At 46.4% G+C, this 20,918-nt stretch overlaps 1 protein-coding gene across 1 annotated transcript; it reads right to left on the bottom strand.

Annotated features, from left to right (window-relative positions):
* Nucleotides 1-11,238: 11,238 nt before the first annotated feature.
* On the bottom strand, nt 11,239-20,216 carry LOC124650358 (laccase-12-like). Its single transcript, XM_047189890.1, has 3 exons — nt 20,115-20,216; nt 11,472-12,990; nt 11,239-11,369 (listed from the first exon to the last, which is right to left on the bottom strand). The coding sequence occupies exons 1-3, from the start codon at nt 20,214-20,216 to the stop codon at nt 11,239-11,241; spliced, it is 1,752 nt and encodes a 583-aa protein (XP_047045846.1).
* Nucleotides 20,217-20,918: the final 702 nt, after the last annotated feature.

Genomic DNA, 20,918 nt, shown 5'->3' with positions numbered 1-20,918 from the left:
CCACATAAATGACTCTTGGATCAAGGAGAAGTACATTGAATGCATGATGCCATTTGTACCCATCGATGTCAAGACTCTTGTGGGGAGGGAATGCTATTCCTCTCTCACCTCTCAACAAGTCGTGCACGAGATGCAAGCTCTCAAGGTGCTTGAGGAAGCCTCTCATGATTCTCGCAATCGTGCTCTTGGGATGGCAAAAGGTTCCAATCTTGCCTTGGTGGTCAACTCCGTCGATGAAGTGACTCCTCAAGAATCTTATAGGGCATCTTGGAGCATGTCCTATCCGGAAGATTTACAATGCCACTACCATGATCACATGGCCTTCCATGCAAAATCCTTTTGGGTTGATCCCTCCAAGGCCAAGGAAGACAACATCAAGAGGAACAACAAAAGTGGTTTCACTAGCTTTGGTCCAAAGACAAGATCTTGCTACAATTGTGATGACAAGCGCCACTTCATTGCCGAATGCCCCTATGAAAATAGAGAGCTTCATAATGGAAGGCTCATTCCCAAGGACAAGAGCAAGGATACCAAGGGCAAGTATTCAAAAGCCCCCAACAAGAAGTTCTACAACAACAAGACCAAGAAGGGCAAGAGGCCCTCAAGAGTTGTGCTAGTAACAAGGGAAGAATACTCTTCCGATGAAGTTGAAAGTTCTAGTGGTGATGAAGATGAAGAAAGCTCAAAGGAATTGGCCGCCATTGTCACCACCAACATACCCTCTTCATCTCTCTTTGAATCTCCCAATGAGAACCCTCCTATCAAGAATGCACATTGCTTCATGGCAAGGTCCTCCTTGGACACATCTATCGTGCTATCAACTCAAGAAGAGTATACCTCCGGAGATGATGATGGTGATGATGAAGAAGATGCATCCTCCAATGGATTGATTGCTCTTGCCTCCCTCTCCACTAACTCTTCATCACCAAGTGAATCCCCCAATGAGGTCATCCTTGTGGAGGAAGAAAGTTGCCTCATGGCTAAATCCTCCGAGGTATCATCTCCTAACCCCTCTATCCCTAACATATCTAGTGAACTAGGGGTTGATGATGCTAGTCTAAAAGTGAAACAAGAAATGCTAGATTTTGATGATTTCATTCTCAACCTACAAGGTAACACTAAAAAGCATGTTTCAAACCTCATGATTCGTTTAGCTCAACAAAGTGCTATGCTTGAGAAAAAGGGTCAAATAGAGAGAGAAGACTCTCTCGAAATCCATGCTCTTAAAAATGCTCTTGAGGAATGTCAAGAAACCATATCTTCTCTTGAAGAGAGGTTAGAAAATATTGAAGAGCCTCAAGATAAAATTAACAAGCTCACTAAAGCTAGAGATCTTGCTAGGGCTAAGAATAAAGTGTTTACAAAGGAAAAGGCCCAATTTGGGGTTGATCATGAGAAACTTGTGAAGGATCTAGATGAACTAGACAAAGCTCACAAAGCTTTGAAGAGTGAATACACTCTCCTATCCAAGTCGTTTGAGCAACTTCAAATTAGGCTTGCTTCATATGATGTGCCTAGTTCCTCTACTCCTCTATGTGATCATGCAAACATTGTTGAGGAAAATGCTAGGTTGAAGGATGAACTTGCTAAGGCCTCCTCTCCCCAAAGTAAACTTTCTTTGGATGATCTTTTGAGTAAGCAAAGATCAAACAATGGGAAGGAGGGCCTTGGTTTTAATGCCAAGGCAAAGAAGGCAAACAAGCAAAAGGCCAAGCCCGCACAAGAAAAGAAGAAAGTCGTCACTAATGGTGAAGCCTCCAAGGGCAAAACCATGAATGATGATGATGCGGGAATTGCTAACCCTCACTATGTTTTATTTAAAGATTATTATGGTGATGTTTATGCTAAATATGTTGGCCCATATGATGGTTATGTTGCTTGGTCTATTTGGGTCCCAAAGACCCTTGTTGCTAACAAAAGAGGACCCATTGCAAAATGGGTACCTAAATCCAAGAATTGATCTCATGTAGGACTATGCCGCCGGAGGTTCAAAGTGGGTACTTGATAGTGGATGTACAAGTCATATGACCGGCGGCAAGAACCTCGTCAAGGAGTTGAGGCCTAACATTAATGATATCACCGTCTCCTTTGGCGATAATTCTACATCCGAGGTATTGGGTTTTGGCAAGGTTGTGGTTGCACACAACATTACTCTTGTGGATGTCATGCTTGTCAAAACCCTTGGTTACAATTTGCTTTCCGTTTCCGCCCTTGGCAAGATGGGTTTCGCCGTCTTTATTGATAATGATATTGTGGTCCTCTTGTGGAGCAAGACTCTAAAAGTCGCTTTCGTTGGGTATCGCGAACACAACTTGTATGTGGTGGACTTTTCGGGGACCACCACGTCAAGTGCGATGTGCCTATTCGGAAAGGCGGACGTGGGTTGGTTGTGGCATCGCCGCCTAGCCCATGTCAACATGAGAACTTTGCAAAGTCTTCACAAGGGGAACCATATTGTGGGACTAATGGAAAATGTGTCTTTTGCCAAAGATCGTGTTTGTAGGGCTTGTGTTGAAGGCAAAATGCATGACTCTCCGCACCCAAGCAAGACCATTATCTCTTCCAAGAGGATCTTGGAGCTCCTTCATGTGGATCTCTTTGGTCCCGTTACTCATGCAAGTCTTGGTGCGAAGAAACATTGCTTGGTGATTGTCGATGACTACTCAAGATACACTTGGGTCTACTTTCTCAAGACGAAAGATGAGACTCAACAAATATTCATTGACTTTGCCACCGAGGTGCAACGCCAACACAACCTCCTCATTATGGCAATAAGAAGTGACAACGGCTCCGAGTTCAAGAACTACACACTCAATGATTTTCTTAGTGATGAGGGGATTCGTCATCAATATTCCGCTGCTTACACCCCTCAACAAAATGGTGTTGCGGAGAGGAAGAACCGGACTCTTATGGATATGGCAAGATCTATGATGGCGGAGTATAAATCCCGCTATAACTTTTGGGCCGAAGCCATCTCCACCGCTTGTCACTCCTCCAACCGGCTCTATCTCCGCAAGGGCTTGAACAAGACTCCATATGAAATACTCACCGGGAACAAGCCTAATATCTCATACTTCAAGGTGTTCGGGTGTAAGTGTTTCTACAAAATCAAAGGAGTTCGTTTGTCTAAATTTGCTCCTAAAGCTTTGGAGGGTATATTTGTTGGTTACGGTGCCGAATCTCACACTTATAGAATCTTTGATGTATCCTCCGGGATTATCATTGAATCTTGTAGTGTGAAGTTCGAAGAAAATGATGGCTCCCAAGTGGGGCAAGTTGATGTTTGTGCAGGTGATGAAATACCTCAAGATGCCATAGTAAGAATGGGTGTGGGATTTTTCCGCCCCATTGAGGGACACGGTGTGGCGTCTCGGGAAGGACTATGCTCTACCACGGTGGAGCCCTCATCTTCTCAACATCAACAAACCCCATCAAGTGAAGCAAATGATGCACCAACCCAAGAACAAGAACAAAACCCTCCCTCTAGTGTGCAAGATCAAGGTCAAGATCAACCAAGAATTCATGATGGTTCCGATGAGTATCCATTTGATATTTGCTCCGCACCAAATGATGTCCAAGATCAAGCACATGATGTTGAGCAACCCCAAGTAATTGAGGAAGCTCAAGTTGAAGGTCAAGACGGGGACCCAAATGATCAAGTTGATCAAGTGACACCTCCAAGGCCAAGAAGAACCAAGGAGGAGATCGAGACCCGTCGACTAGCAAGAAGAGAAAGGCAACTTGAGCGTCTTGGACACACTAATGACAAGGTTCTTGGTGATGTAAGGGAAAAGGTTTCCACAAGAAGGCAATTGGCGAACTTTAGCCATCATCATGCTTATATCTCCTTAGTGGAACCCAAGAAAGTATTTGAAGCCCTTGAAGATTCGGATTGGTTGGAAGCTATGCATGAAGAACTCAACAACTTCAAGCGCAACAAAGTGTGGACTTTAGTAAAGAAGCCAAAGGAGTGCCGCAATGTTATAGGCACTAAATGGATTTTCAAGAACAAGCAAGATGAGTTTGGAAATGTTGTGAGGAACAAGGCAAGATTGGTGGCTCAAGGGTTCTCTCAAGTTGAGGGTATTGACTTTGGAGAAACCTATGCTCCCGTGGCTCGCCTTGAGTCCATCCGTATCCTTCTTGCTTATGCTTCGCATCATAACTTTAAGTTACAACAAATGGATGTGAAAAGTGCTTTTCTTAATGGTCCTTTGCATGAAGAGGTTTATGTTAAGCAACCCCCGGGGTTCGAGGATCTCAACTTTCCTAACCATGTCTACAAGCTTGATAAAGCACTTTATGGTCTCAAACAAGCTCCTAGAGCTTGGTACGAGCACCTTAAGGAATTGTTGGTAGACCGTGGGTTTGATGTTGGGCTAATCGACCCCACTCTTTTTACTAAGAGGGTCAATGGGGAGCTTTTCGTTTGCCAATTATATGTTGATGATATTATATTTGGATCTACTAACAAAGCTTTCAATGATGAATTCTCAAAGCTTATGACCGATAGGTTTGAGATGTCTATGATGGGAGAGATGAAGTTCTTCCTTGGTTTTGAGATCAAGCAATTGAGGGAAGGAACCTTCATCAACCAAGCAAAATATCTCCAAGACATGCTCAAGAGGTTCAAGATGACCGAGATGAAGGGTGTGGCCACTCCTATGGTTACCAAATGTCATCTTGCACTAGATCCCAATGGTAAAGAGGTGGATCAAAAGGTATATCGCTCCATGATTGGATCCTTGCTTTACCTTTGTGCATCTAGACCGGACATAGTGTTGAGTGTTGGTGTGTGTGCAAGGTATCAAGCTTCTCCTAAAGAGAGCCACATGATGGCTCTCAAAAGAATCTTTCGATATTTGGTTGATACCCCAAGATATGGTATTTGGTACCCCAAAGGCTCAAGTTTTATTCTCAATGGTTATACCGATGCGGATTGGGCGGGTGATAAGGATGATAGGAAATCAACTTCCGGGGCTTGCCAATTCCTTGGTAGGTCCTTGGTGTGTTGGTCTTCTAAGAAGCAAAATTGTATATCTCTCTCCACCGCCGAAGCCGAATATGTTGCCGCCGCAAGTGGATGCACTCAATTGTTATGGATGAGGCAAACTTTAAAGGAATACGGTGTCATTTGTGACAAAGTGCCTCTATTATGTGACAATGAAAGTGCCATCAAGATTGCCTATAATCCGGTGCAACATTCAAGAACGAAGCATATTGAGATCCGGAATCATTTCATTAGGGATCATGTTGCCCGGGGTGATATTGAGCTTATCTATGTTCCTACCAAAGATCAACTTGCCGATATATTCACGAAGCCTCTTGATGAAGCAAGGTTCTCTTATTTGAGGAATGAGCTAAATATCATTGATTCAAGGAGTATAGCTTGACCATCTTGCAAACACACTTTCGTCTCAAAACTTTATTTGGTTTAGATGTGGGCATGGAAATAGGGGAGTGCGGTTTAAATTATTGAGCTATCCCTCCCCCCATAATGCCAACATTAAGAAATCATTCTCTTTATATCATATGTTGATATGTGAGCTTCAATGATGAGTAGTGGCTTGGACCCAAGATATATCTTCGCGGTGCCATGCCACAACACTCATATATGGTGGTCTAGGCCACCACCCTCTTCTTTGTGAAGAGTTGGAGTTGTTTGGATATTCATTGGATTTTATTGACATCTCCTTGTTTATGGGAAATCACTCATCTTTGGCCTTCATTTGATTTATTTGCAAAAATGAGTGATCATGTACCATCTCACAGTTTGGCGTATCTGTCCTAAGCCTATCTCATCTAAGACATATCTTTCACCCTCTCCTTGTGCACCTTGTTCGTGTCAAAATCCTGTTTTTGGGCACAGTTCCTTGTTCCACCGGAAGTTCCGGTCACTTCGGCCGGTACTTCCGGCTGGTATTTTCTTCGCCAGCTTCACTCTGTTCGTGTCCTGGAGAAGTGGTCCCTGCGTGACCGGAAGTTCCGGCTCCAACGAGCGGAACTTCCGGCCTTAAGTGGCCACTATATAAAGGGGCCGAACGGGTGAGCAGTTCATTCTTCCCCACTTTTCCCCTTTCCAAGATCTGTTTGGTGGTGCTCCTCCCCTTGGCCGGCTGCTGCTCCTCCGGCCGGATCTCCCTCCTCCGGCGCTCCCCGTCGGATCGTCTCCGTGGATCGGCATCCTCTCCCTCTTCTCCTCCATGGCTCCCCCCCGGTTTGTGCCCTCTCCCTCTCTACGTGTGGGTAGACCTCACTAGATGAAATATAGGGCATACTCTAGGCAAAGCTTTGGTAGAAATCCTCTAGATGTCTTTCCTCTACTAGATCGTGTGTAGGATGTCATGGTAATGCAAACTAGTTAGCCATTGCCTCAGATCTGGTGGGAAACAGTAGCTGTTTTCGAACAGCCGGAAGTTCCGGGCCTTCAAGCCGGAACTTCCGCCCGGGGCGGAACTTCCGCCGGTTCCCACCGGAACTTCCGGCCTGGAGAATTTTTCTGCTATTACCTGAAATCCTGTGCATGCTCTGGTGTTTGGCCTCCTTGCTTATGTGCACTCATTCATCACTCCTATCATGTTGATTTCATTATCAGGTGGTTCCAAGAAGAGAGGCAAGGATCATGTGGATGAGGTTGAGGAAGAGTTTGAGCAAATCCGACCATCCAAGCTCACCGCTCGCCAGCAAGCTGCTCAGAGGCACAAGTCACCGGCTGTTCGTGGGAAGAACATACACATATCCGTGAAGGGAATGCAATACAATGAGTACAAGGAGCTTCGTGACTTGAACCCTTACCTCACCCCTCGGAGCAATAGGGTTGGGGATAAGCGGTTCCACAACAAGACCCAAGAGGAGATATTCTATGAGATCTACATTCCATTCAAGAAGGGAGTAGCCCCCCAACATGCTATTGACACCGGGAAGATGGCCGCTAACAAGTACTTTGAAGAAGCCTATGCCATGTGTGGAGAGTTTGGGCTCTATCCCATTATGGAGCTCAGCAAGGACTATGATGTTGGGCTTATTCAACAATTCTATGCCACCGTTCACTTTGAGCAAGATGAAGCAAGAACATTTAGGTGGATGTCTCATGAGAGGCTCCTTGAGTCTAACTTGGCAAAGTTTGGAACCGCCCTTGGATATCCTCGCTACCCGGGCGTTGATGCAAATGGTTGGAGATGCCATGATAGACAATGGGCTCAAACAAGGGAAGTCTTGGCGCACCTCTACATCCCCGGTTGGGGTATAGCGGGCAAGAGTGCGGATCTTCTCCCTACTTGGGATATTATGCTTAGAGTCTACCGGGAAACCATTGGACCAAAGGGTGGCAACCTTGATGAGATACATCTTTATGAAGTGGATCTAATGGCAAACTCTTTTGCTAAGAAGGGCACCGGTGAGAAGCTTGATGTGATGGACTACATCTACCATGAGATGTGGTCATGTGTGTATGAGAAGAAGCTTCCCGCCTTTGCTCCGTACATTATGAAGCTCATTGAGGACACTTGGATGGAGACTTGCAATGCTAGACTTGTTCAATCCATTCCACTCTCTCTCACATCCCATGAAGTGAAGACTTTGAGGGCCAAGCGCCACAACTCTGCTCTTGAAGAGGTTGACCCCATGGATGAGAAGCCACCAAGTTGGGCTTCCAAGCTAGCACGCCGCATGAGACAGATTTTTTGCCTCACCTCTGCAGTCAACCACCGTCAGTATCAGCAGCATGCAGAAGCCAAGAAGTCTCGGGTTCGTCAGAAGAGCATCATGAGGGCACTTGCTGTGGACGTGTCTCCTCCCGGATCCGAGGAGAGCATCACTCCGGAGGCGGAATGGATATCTCAGCATGGCATGCCTCTTCCCCGGATGGTCTTGAGATCGAGTCTCCTCCACACACTCCTCCCTACCCCGGCGCTACATCGAACCTCCCTCCCGGCCGGGCTAACGCCGACCCTTGGGGCGCGTAGTTTCTCTTTTTCCTTTTTGGTGCTTTGGTGCCAAAGGGGAGAATGAGACCGTTTAGGTTTCTCTTCGGTGGGTATTTGCATGGGGGAGTCACAAGCTCGTGTTGACTTTGGTTTTTATTGCTTGTGATTCTATTTATCGTGTTATGGTGTCGAACTATGTCTTAGCTATTTGGTTTGTAAACTCTATCCATGTGCTTGGAACCTTATTTGTGTATGGTAAACTCCGTATGTGAGTCTTCCTTGGTTATCTATGTGTGCATGATCTTACTATGTATATGCTTATCACTATGTTGTATTGCTAACCCTTGGAAGACGGATGCAAGATATAGGGGGAGCTTCTTATGTACCATTGCTCATATCTAGGGGGAGCTCCTCTATATCTCTCACATTGTTGTTTACATTGACTATTCCTTGCAAATACTTGTGTTGTCATCAAACACCAAAAAGGGGGGATTGAAAGAACATTTCCCGCCCTTTTGGGTTTTGTGTGTTTGACGTCAACACTATGTATATTTTTATGTGTGTCTATGTAGACAGGTACAAGCCATCAAAAATTGATGGATCGGTGTATTGGTTTTGCTCGTTCTGAATGTTCTGCAGGTTTTCTGGATCTGGCGGAAGTTCCGGCCAAGTCTGGCGGAAGTTCCGGCCTGTCATTTTTCAGCAGTTGCTTCTCAGCGCAGTCTGGACTCAGTTTTCTCTTTAGGGGCGGAAGTTCCGGTGGAATTGGCCGGAAGTTCCGGCCAGCGGAAGTTCCGCCCAACTTCCGGGCAAGTTCCGGAATTGCGAGTTTGTGGCTCAGTATGTCTCTGTAAGGTTTTTGCCAATTTCCGGAACTTGGCCGGAACTTGGCCGGAACTTCCGGCCACCGGAAGTTCCGCCCAAGTTCCGCCCCTTCATGTGCTTTGCGGGTATTTTTACGTGGGCAGAAGTTCCGGCCCGAGTGGCCGGTACTTCGGTGGAAGCCGGAACTTCCGGCCATCCTGGCCGGAACTTCCGGTGTTAGTGGTTTTCGTCCCCAACGGTCAGATCTGAAAGCTCCTCCCATATAAATAGCTTTCTCCTCCAAAGGGACAAGTTGCTCAATCATTGCAAGAAAAATCTGCCAAGCTTCACCACCATTAGAGCCACCTCAAGAACACAAGATTTGCAAGATCTCCTTCCTCCCCCAACCAAAGCTCTTGATCTTTGGGGATTCGAAGGAGAAGACACCGATCTACATCCTCACCGAAGCGTTCTTCATTTCCCCTCTCTTGTTTGAGGGATCTCATGCTAGTGTTCCTATTTGGTTCCCTAGTTGATTTGTTGTTGATGTGTTGTTGTTGATTGTTGTATTGTTACAGATTTGGGAGCCTCCAATTTGGTTGTGGATGTGTGCCCCAAGAACTTTGTAAAGGCCCGGTTTCCGCCTCGAGGAAATCCCTTAGTGGAAGTGGGCTAGGCCTTCGTGGCGTTGCTCACGGGAGATCTGAGTGAAGCCTTCGTGGCTCGTTGGTTTGGCTTGCGTAGCAACCACACTCCTTCAAACGTAGACGTACCTTCTTGCAAAGGAAGGGAACTACGGGAATCATCTCCGTGTCATCGCGTGCTACACTCTCGGTTACCTCTATCCCACTCTATCTACTATTGCGTAGCTATACCTTGCTTAGTTGATATCCTTGTCATATAGGTAAATTCACTTAGTTGCATATCTAGAGAATTTACCTTTCGTGTCAAGCCTAATTTGAAAAAGAACTAAAAATTGGTTAGCACCTATTCACCCCCCCCTCTAGGTGCGGCATACGATCCTTTCAATGATATTGCACGCTAACATGCTAAGTCTCGAACTATAGTCCCTCCTTCGAAATTTATAAGGCTCTCACTTGTTTTTAGGTTGTTAACAAGAGCAGACACCTCCTGAAGCATGCATATTACTTCTTAGTGGACGAAGCTGTATCATCCGCCCAAAATATTGAGTGAAGCAAGTAGATATAGTATAACCACCAATAGTAGAGCTAATTGTACTCCAAATATAGACAGTCGTAGAGCACTAAAAACAGATGATTTATGGCTTCATCAGTGGGAGACAACTTGCATGTATAGTTCTCAGCCCAATTCATTTTCTTCATGTTATCTTAAGTGAAAATAGTATTATTCCAGATCATCCATAGCTGCATTGGAGTTTCTTTTCCTTTAGGCTGCTTAATTAATAAAACTACGTGCCATTTTCCTTTCTTTGTTTTGCTTTATTGTTTTGCAGATTGTGTAATTGGTGGCGGTTTCTTTAATGAAAAATAGCGAGGGGGCTTGTTGTTTTATTAAAAAGTTTTCTTATTGCTTTATTAAAAAGTTGTCTTCCATTGATACAAGGTCATTAAGGATAGATAACCAACCTGAGGTTGGGTGGTTAGGAGGGTGGTTGTAACCCCAGCCCACCAGAGTTCAAACACCAGGTTTAACATATGTGTTTCTCATAAAGGCGGAATATTCATTCAGTGGGAGGCGACGTTCCCGTCGACAACGAGGCGTCAGTGGTGACTTCGTCAATTTCAAGATCCAATCCACCGGCTCAGTCTTCCGGAGGTGCTCATAGGGGTAGGGTGTGCGTATGTGAGTTTATAGGGATGAGTGTATACGAGTGTATGTGAGACCCAGTGGTGGTACTTCACCACTGGGCCAAGCTAGTCCTTCATACTAGGTCATTAGTTGGTTGAAATTTTTGAATAACGTCCAAACCATCCTCATCTCCATGTAAGTCCCGTATGTAAATAACATTTTTTTAACTGCACATCAAAGTGTCCAATTCAGACTCACCAGTGTACAATTTTAGATGTCTGAAAAGGGGTTAGTTAACATATGCACACACTGCTTTCCTAATGAAGTATGTAATGGGACTTTTATGCGGACAATATTTCCTAGAGAAAGAAATCTAGACTTTATTTATTAAGCATATATTCTGGATACATACGAGATAGCAAAACGCACACTCGAGCTTTCAGTTACAAGAAGCCCAGGAAATTAAGAAAATTCCTCACAACACCGACGTAATTAATAAAGTGCATACACGCATATCTAACTAACAAACACGGCCAATCGCCTGCGGAATCAATTAGAAGGGAAAAACACATCACTATAGGAAAGAAATCATCCCGACCAACTCGCTGGACACGGGCGCGAGAGCAAACGATCGAAGCGCAGATAAAGGTTGTTGTGGATAACAATGTCGAGCGGAGGCAATGAAGCAACCAATTCAATCTCTTCTTCGATCGCCACCAGTGGATCTTGACTTCCTCGTCTAGCATTTCGGGAGATCCGCCGGCGGCGGCGGGAGCTTCTGTTCCGGACGGCTACCGTCCAGCACCAGCCACGCCATCTTCAGTCCCCAGCTCATGTGCACCTCCAAGTGGCAATGCATGAACCACACACCTGCAAGAATGCGAAACCAGGTCATATATGAGAATTCCGTCAATGGCGCGCATGCATATCGATGTGTGAAATCATGGCAGGGGAAGCACTGAAGCAGCAAACCTGGGTTGTCGGCGCGGAAGCGGATGGCGACCCAGCCGCCGGCGGGGACGCCGACGGTGTTGCGCTCGACGGGGTCGACGAGGTTGAACCTGGCCGGGTCGCTAGCCGGGTCGTAGTTCCCGAACCCCTGGCCGACGACGAAGAAGTTGAAGCCGTGCAGGTGCAGCGGGTGGCTCTCGGCGCCGATGATGCTCGTGTCCTGCATCACCAGCTCCACGGCAGCCCCGAACGGCAGCACCAGCGCCCTGGTCCCGTTCATCACGTTCGTGTTGTTGGGCGGCGTGCCAGTGTAGTTGAACGGGTGCGCCGGGGCGAAGGGGAAGTTCGAGGCGTACACGCCAGCGGACATCCCCGTGTAGTGCGACTGGAGCAGCGCCGTGGTGGGGAGCACGAAGGAGACGTTGTTGATGGACGCCGCGAACCGGGCCGTCCCGTTGGGGCCCTGGCACGTGCTCCCGTTCACGGGGACACCGGCGGCGCACGGGTGGGTGCCGAGGCCGACGGTGAAGAAGAACTGCTTGTCCACCGTCTGCGGCACCGCCGCCGGGTACGCGGCGCTCGCCAGGCTGCGCAGCTTCGCAGTGTAGTTGGACACGGCGGTCGTGTCGTTGATCTGGGGCAGCGTGGGCGTGAAGATAGGCAGGTTCTTGTTTAAGGTGGGGCTGGCGGGGTCGTGCTCGTATTCGAGCACGCCGGCGACGGTGGAGTTGTCGAAGGTGCCTGGGCGCGTGGTGGCGTAGGGCCGTGCCAGCATGTAGTACCTTGCACCGGGAAATGATGATTTAGCGGTGAGGAGCACGTTGCTGGTCTGGCCCGGCGCGATGAGGAGGCTGTCGACGGCGAAGGGCTTGACGTAGAGCGCGTCGACGTCGACGACGGTAAGCGTGTGGTTGGCGACAGCGAAGAAGAGCTCGTCGTTGAGTGCGGCGTTGATGAGCCGGAGCATGTACGTCCTACCAGGCTTCACCTTCAGCGTGAACGCGTCCTCCTTCTTCCCGGCGCAGCCGCCGTAGAGCGGGCCGGGGAGGCCGTTGATGGTGAAGGCGTCGGAGACGTTGGGCCCGCCGCCGGAGAGGAGCGCCTGAGCGATGACCGCCTCGGTGTCGTTCCGCCACCACTCGCCGAAGATGACGGGCAGCTCGTGGTCGGGCGCCGGGAACGGGTAGGGCACGCCGGCCGGGGGCAGGATGACGATGGGGCCGTGCACGGTGGCGCGGAGCCAGGAGACGTGCGCGTGCCACCACAGCGTGCCGCGCTGCCCGGCGATCTGGAACCGGTAGACGTAGCTCTGGCCGGGCTGGATCGGGCACTGCGTGATGTACGCCGGCCCGTCGTACCAGCCGCTGAGCAGCTGCCGCACGCCGTGCCAGTGGATGCTCATGTTGTAGGGGGAGTTGTTGACCACGTTGACCTCCACGTGGTCACCCTCCCGGGCGAACAGTGTGGGGCCTGGGTACTGCCCGTTCACAGTTACGATGCTCTTCGTGCTGCATAGCTTCGTCACGCTCGTCATTTGCACCTGACATCATTAATTTCAATTTTCATTCTACGTGTTAAACTCAATTAGTCGCATGCATGGAGCTAGCTACTAAGCTACCCATATATACTACTCCCTCAGGTCGGATTTAATCGACGCGGAGGTTGCACATGCGACGCGAGAAGCTCAGTGCACATCGATTAAATCCGTCTCGAGGTAGTATGTATGTAGAAGTATATTGTTCATTTTTTGCCATGAATGAAGAGAGCGGTGTTTGTTCTGTACGAATCTCCCGCATGCGAAATCATTAGGTTTTGTTGCATACGAATTTATTTTAGATTTTCAAAATATTAATGAAATCTACTAAAATCTTGTCACACTGATCTCAAAGTATAAAACAAAGTGAATTTGATGGTATAAAGAGCTAATTACACTTGAGGTCCAGGAACTTGTCTAGCATGTGAAGTTTTGGTCCTACTACTTGCAAACCGTGAAGATCTGGTCCAGGAACTTGCAACCTATGTGAAGTTTTGGTCCTCAGATGCGGACTGTGCCAAGCTGGACTCCGAATCGGGTGGCCAGGTGGTTTTTGTCGCGTTGGTAACTTTGCAAATACCCCCTGGAACTAATTCATCAGTCAGTTAAGTCCTCCCGCGCGGTGGCCTGGTGGTTTAGTATTTTATTTGTTTTTTTTTTGGAGCAAAATTATCGGCGCGTGTCTTCTTCCTCGTCGCGCACGCGCTGCTCCTCCCGCCGCTGCTCCCGCCGCTGCTCCGCCGCTGGAGCCGATGGATGCGCCGGAGATTCGGGAGAGGCTCTGGAAGGATGATCCGCCACCGTATGGTACGCCTCGCCGTCCTCGATCTCGTCTTCTCCCTCTGCTTCTCCTCCTCTGCTTCCCGGCCCGCGGAGCTGTTCTTGGTGAGGGTATGTTAGGAACGTACTGAACCAGATTTTTTGCGACGAATCGATCCGTAATGAACGACAATGTCGTCTGAGGCAATTATCGCTCACAGGTGAGGTGCATTGAGGCAGTTCTTGCTTGTTGCAGTTAGGCGGAAAAGCGGACACTAATCTCGTTCAATCCGAGAATCATGACTTGTTTTGGTTAATTTTCTGTGATAGATATGTTAGTTTGATTCCTTGTCGTGGAGTAGGAGTAAAAATATTCAAATTTAGGCAGAATTGTGCAAGTGTTAACTCTGAAAATTTGGTGTTCATAGTGTCATGTTTTCAGTTAAATTCACCTCTGACAACCAAATGGAGATAGACATGGAGTACATTGCTAACACTCATATTAGAAGAGGAACATTGCAACAGACATATGACATTGGCAAATTGAGATACAAGTGCAGTACTAACAACATGACAACAACTCATTGGCAAATTGAGATACAAGTGCAATAGTAACAACATGACAACATCAAGTGGCAAATTAACTTTGAAACTAACTAGGAATAGATAGCACATTACTGTTTCTTGCAACTCATGTTGTTGGACACTTTCTTTGCAAACCCTTGGATGCCTTTCTTTATCTTGCACAACATGACAGCAGCTAGCATGGACTCCTCTTTTTTTTTAGGAACAAATAAAGGATCAAATGCTAGTCTTCCAGGGTATTTAACAGCTTCATCTGCAGTGGAGCCATACACTCTAGGTTGGTTTGGTTGGGTAGGCTGAACTGAGGTTGTTATCTCAGACATAACATGCCTATTTGCAGGAGAGTAGACCATGCCATGACCTAGCTCTTCTAGGCCAGCTGCAGCATCTAGTTCTAGAGCTAGCCTATGTAGCCTATTCCAATCTGCTGCTGCCTCCATCTCCTCAACACTTCTTCTGTGGTAGACTAGCAATTCTTTCTCTCTTGTTCTATATTCCCTTGCACTAGCACTTGAGCTCAACAATGGCAGAGCTTGTTCTGGAACCAGTGCTTCTTCTTTTTTTGTCAGCCCACTCAATGTGTTCCATGGTTGAGCTCAATTTGGCCAGGCAGCACATCGTGGCACCCATATTTAAGGTGGATGTGGCAGGAACATGACAATTCTCACACACAAGGCAACAGTACTTTTAATGAGACAAGCATTGACAATTCAAATCAACTTGACATATCACTGTTGAATGATTCTTTGGCTTCTTCTTATTTTTTGCAGTTACTAATCCAAAGCTTGCTCCAAAGCTGTTTTCTCTCGAGGTGTGCCACAATGGCTTTTTCTGTGGCCTTGCAGAAAAGTTGAGCTATGTGGATGACACTGTCTCTGTATTTGACAATATGTTAATTGACAGTTGGAAAACCTCAACCCTTGATCACATTCTGTGTGTGCTTAATTGTCTGAGAAATGAGAAGGTTCATGTGTACTGGCTTTGCCCAGGTAAAGAGCTGATTGATGGTTTGTTGCCTCTGGTTACTGATGATGATTTGGTAGACATGAGAAGGGAAGAAAAAGTACATAAAACCCTGGTAATATTTGTTGATCACACAAATTTTATCAGGTTGATCAGGGCTGAGCTTGTAAGGGCTAGAGCAGCAATTGCTAGAAATGATCTTGAAATCTCTGAAGAAGCACCATCAACATCAATTGTTGTAGCACAAGATCTTGGCCAGGAGTGTGTGCAGTCATGTGCAGATGATTCAGACAGTGATAGCTCAGCAGACTCTGAATTTTTTGACAGTGACTATGATGCAGAATCTGGAGATGATGATTTGTTCTTGGACAATGTTGACACTGACTTGCATGACAACAATGAGATTGTGCTTGCTTGTGACCTGGAAGATGATTCACAACTGGAAGACAGAGATCTTAATTTGGAAGAAGGAGAAAGACTGCAGCTAGAGTACAGGTTTGCTGCATTTAACCCAGTTGTGGACATGGAATCTCCTGTATTCAGAATTGGCATGAAATTTGCTAGCATTGAAGAGGCAAGGCAAGCAGTTAATGCATACAGCATCAGAGAGAGGGTGAAGACAAGGAAAACAAAGAATGATAGAACCAGGCTACATGTTAGGTGTGAGGAAGGTTGTCCATGGAGGCTGAAGATAGGTTTTGATTTGCAGAGGTCAGGTGGATATGTGGTGACATCTTATGAAGGAGAACACAGATGTGAGAGAGTTTATGAAATGAGAACTCTTACAGCTAAATTCCTATGCACACAATTCATTAATGAATTCAGAGACAATCAAAAAATGGACCTGCAGTCATTTGCAGCAAAGGTTCAGAGAAAATACAACATGTGCCCTGACAGGTGGAAGTTGGGGAGAGCAAGGAAGGCTGCACTGTTAGAAATCCATGGTAATGAAGAAGCACAGTTTTCTCTACTAAGGGACTATGGTGAAGAGCTAAAGAGGGCAAACCCTGGATCAAATTTCTTCCTTTCCACCAATTCTGTGAAAGAAACAGGGAGTGACATTGTGAAGGAACACTTGGCAACAATGTACTGGTCATATGATGCCTGCAAAAGAGGATTTCTCAGTGGATGCAGGCCATTAATATGTGTTGATGGATGTCATATCAAAACAAGGTACAAGGGAGTGTTGCTTACTGAGTGGAGTATGAATTGCATTGTGCAAGCAGGAGGAAATTACCAATTCTCTGTGCAATCACATGAGCTAGAGAGAGCTTACTGTGTTGACTTGAAGGGTAAAACCTGTGACTGCAAGAGGTGTCAGCTAACTGGCATACCTTGCCACCATGCAATTGCTTGTTGCAGGACAGACAGACTAAATCCAGAAAATCTAGTCCATTCTTGCTACACAGTTGAAACATATAATAGAGCATATGGATTTAATTTGGCACCATTAAGAGGCAGAATATTATGGGACAAAGTGGATTGTGCAGAAGTGCATCCACCTCTCTTCACAAAGGTCATGGGGAGGCCTAAGAAAAATAGAAGAAAAGCACCAGAAGAGAAGATGAAGAAGGGAGTGAAGGTGTTTACCAGGGCTGGAGTGCACATCCACTGCTCTACATGTGGTAAATCTGGGCACAACAAAAAAGGTCACATTAAATTTGTGCAGAAGCAAATGACTCAACAGCTTGCTGGAATTATTGAAGAAGATGAAGAATATGACATTCCTGACATAATGCTGGTAAGTAATTGGCACAAGACATTTTATTTCACAAGCAACATTACATTGCCCATGGCTCACACACACACACACACACACACACACACACACACACACACACACACACACACACACACACACACACACACAGTACTGCATTGCTTGCTAGGGAAACACACACACACTACTGGTTCTTAAATTTGTTCCTAATCCTAGCCACCCATCTTTTCATTGCTCTCTTCACCTTGCATAGCACAATGGATGTTGTCACTTCCTTTTCTACTTGTGGAGGAACCAATGCATGCAGGTATTGTCCCTCAAGAGCTCTCTCCAACTGATCCAAGGGAGGGTAATCACCCGAGCAAAGCCTTTGATTCCTTGCCTCCCTAGGATGTAGCCCATCAACTCTTCTTGGCAGCTCATCCATGGATGGCATAGTAGGTTGACAAGCCCTTCCGGTGTTTGCTTGGAGCATTAGGAGCAGGCAATGCCATAAACATCCTTCTAACAACACACTCACTTAGCTGCTCCAAACCAGATAATGACTTCTTGCTCCATGAACTCTCTATTTCTCTCCTCTGCCAGCTGCCTCTCCCTTGCACTTCTTCTATGGTACACTAGAGGATGGGCATGTGGATTTTCTTGTGACCTTGAACCAGTGGACCTGCGAGTATAATCCATGCTGTGCCTGCTGAGCACATTGTAAGTAGCTGTTATTAATATAGCAAAAGACAGGTAGACAACAACTGAAAATAACAAGTTAACAGGAAAACTTCACAAGTTACTAGACAGAGATAGTGGAATCAGAATAATTTCATTGTATATGCACTGTCACTCCATCACACACACTCTCCAAAGAATTAGTCATTCACTTGTTTGTCATGACATGCTTTATCTGCTTTTCATGCAGAATCTATTCTCTCAAAACCCTGATCCAACCCTGGACCCAAGCCACAGACAAGATCATATGGTTTATATGATGGGACAAGAGGTAATGTATTACACTGCTTCTATTACTGCTATTAATCAATGCTCATATGGTATATTAGACTAACTAAAATTAACTGTCCAGGAAGCTACTCATGCACCAATTGCTAGAGCAAATGAACCACTGCCAGAGAGTGAGTTTGTTGTTAATGCCAGGGAAAGCATGCCATTACCAACAGCCAGGATGACTACTGCAACAACTAGAGGAAGAGGAAGAGCAAGAGCAAATTCACAGAGAGGAAGAGGAAGAGGAAGGAACAGATCAACACCTAGCACAGATGGAGATTCAGCAAGAGGAAGAGCTAGGGGAAGAGCTACCAAGAAAAGAAGTGGAGATGCCAGCACAAGTGCAACTGCAGACCAACCTCATGAAGCACCAGCTGGGAAAAGAAGACCTGCAGATGCTAGCACAAGTGGAGTACATGATACAGACCTGGAGATGCTAGCAGAAGCACAAGCTTTAGTTGATACACATGTTGGCAGAGAGAGGACAAATAGAGGATACAGAACAGGGCCTGGCAGTTTCTACTACCTGATGTTTGGAGATGACAATCCTTTCCCTGATTTAAATGAGGAATACATTCCAGAGATGACCATTCCAGAGATGAACATTTCAGAGATGAATGTACAAGAGATGCAACTAAGCCAGAATGCACCATCACTAGAAGACATCTAGATGTGATTCATATTATCATAATATGGTGTGTGACAATTCATAGAGAAGCATCATTTTTTGTCCTTATTTATTTTAGATTGTGCTATGAATTAAACATGTTGACTGTGGAACTGATGTAATTTGGATTTATAGCCATTGTGCTATCAACTACTGCCATGGAGGGATTGTGCAATCAAGTAATGCTTAATATCATCTGATATGCATCCAATTGCTGCCGTTGATACATCACACAATTTTTATTTCACCAAAAACATGTACATTGGTACATAAATGGCTCACACAAAGCCCCTGATGAACAAAGCAACAACACAGTACAAGATCAAGCAAGTAGCTACAACTGTCAACATTATAAACTCTCTCCTATCTCTATTTCTAAGATCTTGCTGGTGTGCCCTCTGCATTTCTTTCTTCCTAGATTTCCTTCTCTTTATCTCATTTTCCATTTCATTAAGCTTTTGCACTAGCTGCTTATTTTCTTCCTCAATGTCTCTGTAATTCCTGCTTCTAATCACACCATCATTCTCCAATTGATCCAATGTTTCCTACGAATTTGAAAAAACAAATTTGGTTCAGAATTGTGTGCACAATTTTGGTTCAAAAAGATGAATTTAGGAACAGGGGAGGCAGACAAGGGGAAACAGCCGGAGACGACGAAGAAGGTTATACCTTTGACGGCGTGGCAGCACCTCTCGTCGCCGTGGGGTAGTAGACGACCGACGTCTCCTTCCATTCCTCCTCTGCCCACCTGCTTCCGCCACCGCCGCCATTGAACTCACGGCCCACCGTCGCCGCCATTGAGCTCCTCTCCTCGGGGCACCTCCCTCGCTCCTCTCCGCCGCTGCTCCCTCGCTCCTCTCCTCGGGGCACCTCCCTCGCTCCTCTCCGCCGCTGCTCTGTCGCCGACCAGCTGCGCCGCTCCTGTCTCGCCGCCCGCCGCTGCTCCTGTCTCAGCTCAGCTCGACTAGGGTTGGAGATTCGTGCAGCCGACGCGCACCCGAGGACACCTGTAACGATCCAACGGGCGGTTCAGACAGACTACAAACAGAGAAATTGAAAACAGCAGGGGGTTATCAGCAAAAAACTACACATGCCAGCGCGTCCAAACTGCCAGCGTGGATGACACTTGGCGGCTTTTGATTGGCGAGGGCCAGTGATGAGCCCGAATTGCAAGTTCCTGGACCAGATCTTCACGGTTTGCAAGTAGTAGGACCAAAACTTCACATGCTAGACAAGTTCCTGGACCTCAAGTGTAATTAGCTCTGGTATAAACATGCACGGGATGTCCCGTGTGCACGGGGCATATGCAATTCTCCAGGAACCATACCTACTACCCCTCCTTTTTTTATAATTCTTATCAGAATTGTAGTTTAAATTTAAACTAAATCACGGCAAGAATTATGGGAAGGGGGAGTACTACAAGTATATGCATGCCACACTTACATCGAAGTGGTACTTCCTCGTGACGGCCTCGGCTCCGGGCACCGCCGTCGCGCACAGCACCAGAGCCGCCACGATGAGGAGAAAGCACCGGAGAAGAGACATTGCTACCTTGATTTCCTTGCTGATCTCTGTGTGCTTGGTGATCGAAATGGAGGCGCTCGAGTTCTGTATATATACAGGAGATCAGAGATTCATCCGTCCACAAGATGAGTGGGGCCGACGCAACCTTTACAATCCAAGGTCCCTGTTCTGTTTGGTTACTTTCAGTCGGTTTGGTGTCGGGGTAGCTAGGATATACTTGGCTGATGAATATGATGATGAGCATGCATGCACGCGGGTCGCCTCCACGTCGCGGTTCGCTAGCTGGAATTAGATGAAACTGTTTTTTGGCAGTAGATGGATAGACTTGTAGCTTTGGAGTGTGGCGAAATTAAAGTCAGCCTGATGGGGCTGCACACTGTTCCATATATATTGTGCCATTATGTACATCAAGACCACTCTATCTTCATTTTCGTATTTTAACACCCAATACATTATTCTTCCCGAAGACGAAATGAACTGGTAGCATTGTGGTAAGTGGTTGCTCGAAAATAACACCCCTACATTGTGTGAGGATTGGATCTACTCCGGAATGAAAACACGTGATCTGGCTATGATGGTTAGAGCATCTCCAACATATGAAGTAAATTATACATCACCTGTGTTTTTGTTGTTTTTCAGATTTTTACATCATCAAACTTTGTCCTTAAAACTCAAATGATGTAAAATATATCACCTCTTCTCTAAAGTTGCTCCACCAGATGA

Source organism: Lolium rigidum, chromosome 4, assembly GCF_022539505.1.
Source record: "Lolium rigidum isolate FL_2022 chromosome 4, APGP_CSIRO_Lrig_0.1, whole genome shotgun sequence".
In the NCBI taxonomy this organism is placed as follows: Eukaryota; Viridiplantae; Streptophyta; class Magnoliopsida; order Poales; family Poaceae; genus Lolium; species Lolium rigidum.
This window is presented reverse-complemented; position numbering and strand designations above follow the sequence as displayed.

Excerpts from the sequence above, each read along its gene's own strand:
- LOC124650358 (XM_047189890.1), bottom strand. The coding sequence starts at position 20,216 with ATGTCTCTTCTCCGGTGCTTTCTCCTCATCGTGGCGGCTCTGGTGCTG. Across the intron at positions 12,991-20,114 it reads CGAGGAAGTACCACTTCGAT|GTGCAAATGACGAGCGTGAC; the intron begins GTAAGTGTGGCA and ends TAATGATGTCAG. Across the intron at positions 11,370-11,471 it reads CTTCCGCGCCGACAACCCAG|GTGTGTGGTTCATGCATTGC; the intron begins GTTTGCTGCTTC and ends GCATTCTTGCAG.